Source organism: Rhinatrema bivittatum, chromosome 1 (genome assembly GCF_901001135.1).
Source record: "Rhinatrema bivittatum chromosome 1, aRhiBiv1.1, whole genome shotgun sequence".
Taxonomy (NCBI): domain Eukaryota; kingdom Metazoa; phylum Chordata; class Amphibia; order Gymnophiona; family Rhinatrematidae; genus Rhinatrema; species Rhinatrema bivittatum.
The window spans coordinates 254,430,244-254,442,854 of record NC_042615.1 but is presented as its reverse complement, the minus strand read 5'-3'; the positions used below and the strand labels follow the sequence as shown (position 1 = coordinate 254,442,854).

Genomic DNA, 12,611 nt, shown 5'->3' with positions numbered 1-12,611 from the left:
GGTTCCATATTAGGTGCTACAACCCAAGAAAGAGATCTAGGTGTCATAGTGGATAACACATTGAAATCGTCGGTTCAGTGTGCTGCGGCTGACTGCACTATCCTCTCTTTTAGCAGCAGCTCCATTAATTTACTCACCACAGATGTCAGACTAATCAGCCTGTACTTCCCAGTCTTTTTCTTACTTTGACTTTTGTAAATAAGATGCATGTCCTTCTGTCTTCAGTCCTCTAGGACTACTCTCAACTCTCTATTAAAGCATTGAAAAAGTCAGCTAGAGGAGCTGCCAGAACTTTTCTAAGTTCCTATAATACTCTCGGATGTATTATATCTGGCCCCATCACTTTATCTACTTGTAGTTTAGCTAGTTCCTCACAAACAATCTTCTGAAAATTGTTTGAGGTTTACCTCACTTCTAGTCTTATTTTTGTCAACTTTTTGTGGTCCTACTCCTGGCCCTTTCTCAGTGAACATCAAACAGAAATATTTGTTAAGCAATTCTGCCCTTTTCTCATCAGCTTCTACACATTCCTTTCCTCCACCTCTAAGTCTCACAATGCCACTTTTTCACTTCCTCCCATCCCTAACATTTTTTTGTTAAGTTTTGTCTGCCATTTTTACTGTATTTGCTATTTTTTTTTTTTCCATTTGCATCTTTGTTCTCTCGACTAGTTTTCCAGGTTCTCTTATTTTTCCCAGATATTGTCGCCGGTCTTCCTTTTTTCTGTCATCTCTTGTAGTTTATGAACGTTAACCTTTTTTTTCCTTATCAGCTGCTACTTTAGAAAACTGTAGTGGCTTCTTTTTCTTACCAACCAGAGGTTACATTTTCCCTAAGCTTTTCTCTGCCTCTTTGTTTCCCTTTGCTCTTCTGCAGCTTCCCAGCTTCTGCCTTCTAGAGTCGCCAGTTCAAGCCCCATTGATCCTAACAGACTCCCACAAAGGCTTTCTGATCCTCCCAATAAGCCCTTCCCCCTTACTCTGGCATCTGCAATGCTGTGCTGCAAGAGGAGGCTTTGTGCATTCAGCTCTTTGCACTCAAGCTGTAGATTAAAATTCCACAAGAGCTACACATGGAGGCTTATTACCTTATTGTTCAGTCAGACCATCTCAGAATAAAATTTCACAAGTGCTACATATGGAGACCTGCTACCATGCTTTCCGCAAGAAATACGTCTTGTCTGTTAATTCAGTCTTTTCTTACTTTTTTTTATACATGACTTCTTCTCTCACTACTACCCTGTACTCCCAGTTGGTAGTAAATGAGATTTCCCCTTTCACTATACCTTGTTAGTGCCAATGGGTTGTAACTGGGGCTCTTCTCAAAGTCTCCTTTACTTAAATGTTTACTCTTCCATCCAGAATCTTTAACAGAGACCACTCCTGCTTGTCATAAATTTTCAAACTCCCCATCCCTTCATTGTACTACTTGATTGCTTCCTGTATTATTTGATTATATGCATTCGGCTCTGTTCCAGAATCTCAAATGAACTGAAATAAATAAATAATTGGGGTCACCCTTGTAGACCCACAAACGGCACATGAAGGACTGGGAAACCAAAGTTGAGGTATTGGCACAAGATATCAGATTTTTATTCTCACGCTGAAATTAATTTGGAATCTGTAGGTGCACAGTATGAAATTGCACTGCCTTGAGGAGAAATTATTTTTTAAATTATTTCATATGGTTTTCTGTTTTTAAGTGCACCCTGATGCCAGTGCCAGGAAAAATAGTGGAAAGTGTTCCAAACATCAAAATCATAGAACATATAGAAAGACATGGTTTAATGGAACAAAGTCAGCATGGCTTTACCCAGGGCAAGTCTTGCCTCACAAATCTGCTTCAATTTTTTGAAGGAGTTAATAAACATGTGGATAAAGGTGAACCAGTAGATATAGTATACTTGGATTTTCAGAAGGCGTTTGACAAAGTTCCTAATGAGAGGCTTGTAGGAAAAGTAAAAAGTCATGGGATAGGTGGCGATGTCCTTTCATGGATTGCAAACTGGCTAAAAGACAGGAAACAGAGATTAAATGGACAATTTTCTCAGTGGAAGGGAGTGGACAGTGGAGTGCCTCAGGGATCTGTATTGGGACCCTTACTTTTCAATATATTTATAAATGATCTGGAAAGAAATACGACGAGTGAGATAATCAAATTTGCAGATGACACAAAATTGTTCAGAGTAGTTAAATCACAAGCAGATTGTGATAAATTGCAGGAAGACCTTGTGAGACTGGAAAATTGGGCATCCAAATGGCAGATGAAATTGAATGTGGATAAAGTGCAAGGTGATGCATATAGGGAAAAATAACCCATGCTATAATTACACAATGTTGGGTTCCATATTAGGTGCTACAACCCAAGAAAGAGATCTAGGTGTCATAGTGGTTAACACATTGAAATCGTCGGTTCAGTGTGCTGCAGCTGTCAAAAAAGCAAACAGAATGTTGGGAATTATTAGAAAGGGAATGGTTAATAGAATGGAAAATGTCATAATGCCTCTGTATCGCTCCATGGTGAGACCGCACCTTGAATACTGTGTACAATTCTGGTCGCCGCATCTCAAAAAAAGATATAATTGCGATGGAGAAGGTACAGAGAAGGGCTACCAAAATGATAAGGGGAATGGAACAACTCCCCTATGAGGAAAGCCTAAATTGGTTAGGACTTTTCAGCTTGGAAAAGAGACGACTGAGAGGGGATATGATAGAGGTGTTTAAAATCATGAGAGGTCTAGAATGGGTAGATGTGAATCGGTTATTTACTCTTTCGAATAGTAGAAAGACTAGGGGGCACTCCATGAAGTTAGCATGGGGCACATTTAAAACTAATCGGAGAAAGTTCTTTTTTACTCAACGCACAATTAAACTCTGGAATTTGTTGCCAGAGGATGTGGTCAGTGCAGTTAGTATAGCTGTGTTTAAAAAAGGATTGGATAAGTTCTTGGAGGAGAAGTCTATTACCTGCTATTAAGTTCACTTAGAGAATAGCCACTGCCATTAGCAATGGTAACATGGAATAGACTTAGTTTTTGGGTACTTGCCAGGTTCTTTTGGCCTGGATTGGCCACTGTTGGAAACAGGATGCTGGGCTTGATGGACCCTTGGACTGACCTAGTATGGCATTTTCTTATGTTCTTATGATCAACGAGCAGAAGGTGGTGCATTATTGGCCAGTCCTCTATGGGGTCAGAAAGTTGGGCAAAGGGGAAGGAGAATCTAATGCAATATTTTTATAAATATGTTCTTCATCTACAAGTGCATAAAATTACTTAGGGATCATACATACCTGCAGAGGGCAATTTTGATTCTGCAAGCCTATTTTCACAGAGGTACTCCTTGGGGAGTTTCCCTTGCAAAATGCAGCTGGTAAACACAACATGGTTACATTTGTACCTGCCTACTTTGCACCTGCTGGGATGCGCATGCAAAGTACATGCATGAAAGTGTGCACAAAGTTTCAGAATGAAATCTCCATGAGTACTTTCACTCCCCAACCTAACTGCGCCCTTTTATTTTTATGCAAGGAAAGTTCACAGTGTGCATACTTTTCTCTGCATATGGATGGGAGAAGGAGAAATTTTCAAAACATGTTTTTACACAGGTAAACACGCATTTATTCACATTAAAGCTTTTGATTATTGCCCTTATAAATAGGAAAATTTAACATAGCTGAACACAATTTTAAAAATGTTTTTTGTTGTTTTTGTTTTACTGAACCGCTTTAGTCAGCGTGGGATAGCAAAACCTAAGCCTAAATCAATGAGGTGTTATGGCTCCATCTACTGGAGAAACTATTGAACTTAATTTTTTTTTCCTTTTGTAATGTACAAGTTTATTAAACTTTCTGGAATAAAGTCATGTGGGTGCCATGGTAGTCCACAGAGATACAATGAAATAAAGATCCGCAAACAAGTTGCAGATGATAACATTTTACTGGACCAAATAAATATGTGACTAGCTTTCAACAGGAACTATTTACATTTTCAGACAATACCCATAGCTCACTTCGCTCTGACCTGAGATATAACATCTGCTTAGAAAAAGACTTCAAAAATATTTTCATATTTTCTGGTTGTGCAAAATATGCAATTACCACATTAGCTTCCCACCAGAAATCAGCAAGAATAAACCAATACAGTTATACGTTACTGAACAACAAATTGTCCTCTCATCCCAGACGAGTAAATGGGGTCAAGAAGGGAGAACAGAGAGAAACTCAAAGACTAAAGGTAAAATATTACCTTTTCCTTTGGATCCTAGCAATGGCTAGAAAGAAGTTTGATAAATTCAAATTTATTTATAACCTACCATATCTACCAGGCTCGAAGGAGAAAATTACTACTTACCTGATAATTTCCTTTTCCTTAGTAGAGACAGGTGGGCCTAAAACCAGTATTCTCCGTCTCCAACAGATGGTGGACGTTTTGAATCTGGTTTATAAACTAATAACATTTCTTCACAAATGGTGATACAATACACATTTTTTCAAGTGGTGTCTTCCATAGACAGGTTTTCAAAAATTGACAATATTTTGTATGCTTTTATGCTAACTGCAAATAGTTGTACAATGTTAGAAATTATGTTATAATGCATTGCATATTTAAGTTAAAATGAACATGTCAAATAATAGATAGCATTTGTAGCAAATTGATATTCTTCTGATATGTAAGCATTTACCATCCTTTAGAGCACTGAGCTGGTACTTACTGAATCAGATTTGTATAGGCAGGAATTGATTTATTCATGCTAAATAAGTGTGTTTGAAAATAGGGATGTATGCTAAGTTGATTTTTTGTGTTATATTTAGCAATATATAAGTGCTCATTTATTTTACTTTCTTTCAGAAAAAAAATTCAATTTTTCATTGATGTTTCATCATTGACATTAGTGCTCTTTTTGTTCATTCCTTTGAAATTTTTTTTTTGTGTTTGTTGAGCACTTTGTATAACCTAGATATTACCTGATTTTTGTGTTTATATGTTAGCCCCTATTTCAGGATGTTGTCTGAAATGTGCAGGGGTGACAGTCCCAATGCACACTCACCAGTCATTTTACCCCGGGGCATAGATTCTCTCAATTGGAGGAGGGGCCGGGGTAGAGAGAGGCTAAACCTCCAGAGCCCAAAGCATAAGGAAACCTCCTTCACCGGAAATCTATTCATCGTGTGACTCGATGCTACTTTAAGTGTAGGTGTACTGAATGGAACAGGCAGGACGCTCTAGTTGGGCGATCCAAATGAAAACTTTACTCTGATTAGTTCAATGTAGTCAATTTGCACCAATAAAGCTGTTCCCAGTTATATCCATGTCTCCCAGACTGGTGTATTTCTTTAAACTTCTCCACTGTCTGTGAAAGTGTGTCCCTCAGCACTGGGTCCTGGGTGGGGGATCTCTCCTCCAAAACAGTGCCTGAGATCCAGGTAAGCTCTAGCTCTTCAAAACCAGGCCTTGTCCCCAGATGGTACCACATTTTTTACTCCTGATCTCCTTTCGAAACTGTATGGGCTGGATCTCTCCAGGCGAAAGGTCCTCTGGCCAGGAAAAGTCAGGTCCTTTCTTTCTCTAACCACTGGGCAGGAAGTGTGGCAACAAAATGCCCTCCCAACTTAGGAAAAGGAAAAAAATATATATCTTTTCCAAACTCCAGCAAACCAGCTCTTGTGGATGGGTCTCACCGCTGTCCCTCCAACAGGTTGTGAGATGGGCACGGAGGGTCTTCTCTGCCCTTGTTACTCCCAAGGCAAGGCCCCTTTCTGTCCTCAAGCCAGGACCAGGAAGCCACGAAAGGGCAAAAAAAAAAAAAAAAAGTCCAAAATCACATCACAAAAAAAACTATTCACTTACTCCAAAAACTTGAGCAAACCCTTCCAGGCAGGTTGTGCACTGGAGAGAGAAAAGCCTCTCTCTTTCTCCAAGTGTCTCTCAGTGTGAGGCCTAGAACTGGAGACAGGAAAAAAAAAAAACCCCCAGCTCTGACCCATGCAATTGCTAACCGAAATGCCACACCGCTCTCTATGTTTGCCCCCTATCCCCCCCCCCCCCCCCCTTTTCCTTTCTCCAACAGGAGCTCATCGTTCCAGCAAGCCTCCGAGGAGGTGCTGCAGTTCAGCATTGTTACACCCCGCTCCGGTCTTCCTGGGCTTAGGCTAGGGCCATCTAGTGGAGACTTAAGGGTCTCTTCACCTGGCACTCGCACCACCAGCCAGAGGCTTAAAGCAACCATTTTGTTTCTTTTCATGTTGCTGGAAGGAGTAAGCCCACACATTCACTTACAGGCACAGAGAAGTGGACACCTGGCACCCAGACACAGAGTCAGAAAGAAACAGATACCTCATACCTAGACACCCCCACCCCCCCCCAGACAGACTTCAACAGATAAAAGAGAGCCCACAGACATGCAGAGACCCAGGCACCCCACATCCAGACAGAAAACACAGACTGAGGCATAGACCACACACACAGACAGACAAACTCAGAGACACAGAGGCCACACACCGCAGTGGTACTGGCTGGAGAAACGTTTTTAAAACTTAGGTGCCCGCCATAACGTTTTAGGAACTGAGAAAGCTTCATCCCACCCTGGCCAACATTTTTTTTTTCCATTTTGCTGTTTTCACTAATTTGCCATATTTTTCTCTCTATTTCTATATTTTTCTTAGTTTGGCTTTTATATTTTCTCATGCTTTGATTTGCTTATAAAATTAAAAAAAAATGTATGCCTGTATCTCCCTTCCTGCTCATTCTTTCTGACCTTTGCCCATTCTTCTCCCCTCTCTCACCACTCCCCTCCCCCACCCCCACCGGGCAAGCGAGGGCTTGTGATCCCTCTCCCTGGGTAGGGACCTGGTGGGAGCAGGGACTCCTCCTGGCCTGAGGGGTGGCAACTCTTCCTGGTTCTGGAACACATCAGTGGCTCCTCCAATGTCCATTTCTGCCGCAGTTCTCCGCACCCATGCCCGCCACAACAAAAGCAGCTCCCCTCCCCCGGCCCGTTGAAAGAGATTCATGGCTAAGCCGTAGCAGCTCCCTCCTCCTGAGCTTGCAGTGCCTCCCTGGCACTGAGACTCGACAGCAAGGCATTTTTCTTCCCTGATTGGGCAACCAGTGTGCCTCCCCCCCCCCCCCCCACTTCAGGACTCTTCAATCACCCCCACCCCTAACCCCTACCAGTTTGCTCACTCCTGATCTAACCATTTCTATGTATTGCAAAGAGGAAAACCAGACTAGCATACAAAGCATTTTGGATCTGATACACCTTAATATGCAGGGTGAGGGGGGTCATTGTCATGCTTTGCAGGAACCTATTTTGACAACACACCATTACAAATAAAATGGGTACCGTAACAGGATGGAATGAATGGGACTGCTGGGACTCGTTGAAACGATATTGAGTGTTTGTTGTTTTGGTTTTTATGGAACTGGAGTTCAAAACTGTAGCTATTTAATTTAAATTTAACATGTATATATCACCTTTCTTATATAACTGCAATAAAATATACAATAAAATATCAGTAACAATACAGTAAAATACCTTAACAAAAGCAGACATTTGTGATAGATGTGTTGTATATGTTTGACAATGGATCTGTCAATAAAAAATATTCTTTAAAATGAAATGCATACTGTACATCTACCCAGCAGGACTCTTCTTGATCCTTCCTGTTTGTTATTTCAGGTCTGTCAGAAGGCTGGGGAGATATCCTTGCTCAAGCAGCAGCTCAAGGACTCTCAAGCAGACGTTACCCAGAAACTAAACGAGATTGTTGGACTGAGAACCCAGCTCAAAGAGGCAAAGGTCTTCCTGAGGGAAAAAGAGGAACAAATCCTCTCGCTGAAGGACTCCTACAGCTCCAAAAGCGTCAGCCTGGAGATCTGTGAGAATGAACTGCAGAGAAAAGTCAACGAGGTGCAGCACCAGAAGGATAAACTGAGCCAGTGTGAGCTTGAAATATCTGGGCTGAAGCAAGCGCTGACCAGCCTGGGTCACAGCCCCTACAGCACGGAGCTGAACGAGAAACTGAGGGACACCTTAGCCTGTGAAAGCGACGAGGCTAAGATGAAACGCCAAAGCGAGGACAGCGTCAACACCTTAAAGAAAGAGGTGGAGAGGCTGCAGGCAGAGCTGAAGCTGGAGCGCCAGCAGCGAGACCAGCAGGTTGTGGACTTTGAGGACGAACGGCGCACGTGGCAGGAAGAGAAGGAGAAAGTTATCAAATACCAGAAGCAGCTGCAGCTGAGCTACGTGGAGATGTACCAGAAGAACCAGCACCTGGAGCACAAGGTGAACGAGATGAACACCAAGGCAACGACTCCACCAGCAGAGGACAAGAAACCATGGACTCCCTCAAGGCTAGAGCGGATAGAATCCACGGAGATTTAAATTTTTACAGAAAAGGACCAACCCAGTAGAAAGTAACTTGTTGTAGTGCATGTCCTACCTACTTCAGCCAGTGATCTTCCTAAGGATAATATGCTATTTTGTGACAGATATGAATGTGTTTGCACCACAGCCCCTCACAATGCTCTTCTGAGCTCTGTAGGTCAAACTAATGGTGGGATTATGTCAGTCATACTACAGATGATGGGACATCTGTGGCGTTTTAAAGTTAAGATGACTATGGCCCTTCAGCTGCTCTTTGAATCTGATGCGACTGTTACGATGCTTTTTTAAAAATCTGAAGTAGAAAGACAGTTCAAAGTGGCTTTGGGATCTCAAGGCATTTTAGCCACATTGGCTAGTGGAGCTGTTTTTCAAGGTGACCACTGACTCAGAATCTAGTTTGGCATCTATATGATAGCTGTCCAAATGGATAGATTCTGAGTCGCACACGTGACACAATGCTGCAAGCACCTATTTGTGTGTATGTTTACTAAACAAATAAGTGGAAAATCTAGCATGCTTTAATGCTGGGGAGAGATAGGTGACATGAAAGAGTAAAATAAGCAATGTAAATTGCAACTGAAAAAAACAAGAATCCACAAATATTTATTCTGTACTTTTAAGTTTAGCGCTTCCTTGTTCCTCAGACGATTCCAAATCTGCCGTTTGCAGAACATCTGCTGAGAATACCTTTCAGAGAGTGCCACTGCACAGTGGGAACATTTCAGACTGTTATTCTCATTTATGCTGGATTTCTGTATTTTTCAGATGACATCAGACTGCCTGTTACCCATAACTATGTAGGCCAGGGCTTCTCAAACCAGTCTCGCCGGTCCCCACCCCACAGCCAGTCAGATGTGTAGGGTATCCATAATGAACAGGCATGAGAACAATTTGCATACACTGGGTCTTCACTGCAGGGAAGTTTAGCTCATGAACCTTGTCTGTGCATAACCTAAAACCCAGCAGGCTGTGAGATTACCAGGACAGGTGCGGGAAGCCCTGATGTAAACCCATTTAAACCTGTTCTAAAAATACACAGCAGGAACAGCACTTACAGTGTGTGAGTGAGTTTGACTTGCTGTATGGATTGATGTGATCCATAACTTTTGACCACAGGGGAATCTGAACTTAAAGTGGCGCCATCTTGTGAACACTGAAAATGCCAGGAATGTGAATCAGTGCAATGCTAGCCCCTATGGTGAGAGTGAATAGTTACTACTAGACGGTACATATTAATTTGTAGTGCCTACACAACTGCAAATTGTTTATAACTACTTGTAGGTTAAATTTGAAAAAAAAGCCTCGTCACCCTCTGCCATCTAGAATGCACTAGAAGTTTCCAATGTTGCCCCACTACACAAGGCACTATCACAAATAAGTGTGAGGATAGCAGCACTCAGTTGATTACCTGACTACTCCAGGTACTGTAATCTTGTATATATTGAACTGGGGAGGGTTAGAATCACAACAAGCTTCACCAGGAAGATGGCATAACCAGCAGTACATTTGATTAAATTGCACATTTCCTTCATATACTTTTTTTTTTTTTGTATGTTTGTATTCTTTCTCTGCAGGTATAAATCAAAACAAATAGTTTAAACATATTAGCAAGAAGGATTTTGCAGTGAATGTGGGGCATGTTAATGGACGTGTGTGATCATGTGGCTGTACAATTCCGCTGACAATGTGTGTGCACACACAACTAAGAAAAATACTAGCTTCTATAGGAAAATTATATGACTCCAGGCCCAGATTTAAGGACCTGCCACAAAGAAAAAAGGCAACTTGGCTTTGCAAGTATCTTGAGTGCACATCGTATTTTATATGTGTGATGAATGTGACTTTTTTTTTTTAAGGTTTATGCAAACAAAGTACCCCAGTTCCCACTTCTACACAACCAAAAGCTGCTGAAAGAAAGACAAGTCATTTTGGTATTCGATTCAAACACAGGGCAAGCCCGTGTTCAAGGCATAAATTTGGTAGGAGGCAACAACTTGAGACAAAAAAAACAAAACAAAACCGTGTGTGCACTTTGTACAAATAGCACAGTGAAACCTTTGCCTCCTCCTTAAATCAAGCCTTCAGATTGTCAGGTTTGTTACAGTTTTGTTTTACTATTTTTTTTGTTGTTTTCAGTGCTTCAAAAATGTATAAAAAAAGAAATAAAACGTAATTCTATTTCGTCATATACCAGCCAAGAGCCATGCATGTTTCTTGGAACTATTTGGAAAGTCAGAGTTTGTTTCACCTTACTCTATGGCAAAAGTATCTGTGCATCTAAATATACACATTAAAACCATTTTGCTTTCTGTTCCTTTCCCCCCAATTGTCCGAATGATATAGGGATGGAATCTGATGCTCAGCTTCATTCAGAACTGACAAATGTCGCTAGCATAGAACTGTAGGGAAAATCACTGGCAGTTTTATGTATGTGAAGTGCTTACTAGTTTACATAGAAACTGTATCATATACTATATGCTGCTAAGTTATATACCGAGACAAGTGTACTTGGATGTAAATAATGGTCTAGTCCTTTATATATTATTAAAAACAAATTCTGTGGCTTGTATGTCAGTGACCTGCTTTTACAGTAACAGCAGACATATTTTCCCTGTTTTCTGTACTCAGTTGGCTCTCTCCTTAATGTGTGCTCATCTTGTCCCTTGATAGTCCTGCCAAGGACCTGAGGGCATTCACTGTTTGTGCATTTTAATTCAGGATGGGCAAGAAAAAGCCCTGGATGCTGACTGGAAATCTCTCTTTTCTTTCCTGGACTGTGCATTTTACTAATGGAGAAAGCACTGGAAGCGGGAATCTTACATTTAAAACACCCCGGGGGAAAATATTCTGCTGCTGTCTTTGGTATTTATCCTCTGGCCTGGTCAATGTGATGGGGTGCGGGGGTGGGGGTCGGTTTAGACCTATTTCATTATGCACTTAGTACCATGTTAGCTGTTCATTTAGGGTACAAAAGATTGGACTAAGACAGAGTAGGTTTATATACAAAACTCATTAACAAGTCGGGCTCTGCATCCTAATCATCACACTGTGGCAGGAGATGTATACACAACTTAGTCATTTCCATGCTTACTTTTAGCTAAGTGCTGCATAATTTCTATATTCAGACTGGAATATATGCTGATAAAATTATGAACTTAGCAGAAAACAAGTGTGCAGATGGCTGAGAAAGGGGCCCATTTCAGCTGACTGCTTGCGCTGGTCCCTTTTGAAAACAAGAGCTCTAAGACTTCAGCCAGCCCCAGATAAAACTTCAGACAATTTCAGCAACCGGCAAGAACACAAGGTTGATAGAGCCTCCGAGCAACATTGAGAACAGTTTGTGTAGTTCTAGGGTCGTTTTGAAGGGAGGTGCTGAACTTTTCAAATTAGTGTTCCTGTTTATTTGATGTGGCTCCTTCCATCACTACTAGCTGCGATAGTATTGTTCATACTAGCAAAAGGCAGAGTGGCAAGTACTAAGATTTATTGAGTTAATGAGTTACATATTTAACCTTTTGGTGAAAGAAAAACTGAGCCCCGGTATTTGCTGCAGCCACAGCATTTCAACACTGTGTCTTGTACCCATGACATGTCAGTACTATATCTGCTGTACTCATGGCCTTTCAGTGCTATAATCTGTTGTGCCTGTGTCATTTCCACCTCAATACACTGTGTGCTGTATCCTTAACCCAAAATATGTGTTGTGCTCCCTGTCATTAAGAGACTGTATCTTCTGTATGCTTGACCCCAAATATCTGCTGTAACCCTATCCTCCTGATATCTGCTCCATGGTCCTCAAAACATCCTTAATTCTAGCCTGAGTACAGAATCAGTCATGTACTGTACATATTATACTAAACACTTCTGTCTGCTGAGCTGAAATATTTTCACTACATTCACATCTTTTTTTTTTTTCTGATAAAGCAGAGCCGGTGTCTGCAAATTATTGATATAAAGATAATAGTTCATACCATGAAAGGATTCTGACACAGTCTACAATTGCAATAAATGTTTAAGGTACAATAATTGGCATCCCTGGCTTTCATTTTCTGAAGGAGAAAAATGTGTGCAAGGCAAAAAACACAGCACAAAATCTCTGCCATGAACTGCTGGAATATTGAGGGCAGATTTCAATGGGAACCAGAGAAGTGCGCATACTCAGTCCTATGATATTTATTAGCATATGCTTAAAAACCTTGTATTATAAATATGTTGGTTTTGTAC

General features: G+C 41.1%; 1 protein-coding gene across 6 annotated transcripts in view; it reads left to right on the top strand.

The window, feature by feature from the left end:
* The window catches only part of LZTS3 (leucine zipper tumor suppressor family member 3), a 375,047-nt gene extending 364,091 nt beyond the window's left edge, over positions 1-10,956 (top strand). For all 6 annotated transcript variants that reach the window (XM_029593804.1, XM_029593779.1, XM_029593789.1 and 3 more), the window contains one exon: positions 7,680-10,956. In XM_029593804.1, the coding sequence (XP_029449664.1) occupies positions 7,680-8,384 (705 nt within the window). In that variant the 3' untranslated portion in view covers positions 8,385-10,956. The remainder of the gene's footprint in view (positions 1-7,679) is intronic.
* Positions 10,957-12,611: the final 1,655 nt, after the last annotated feature.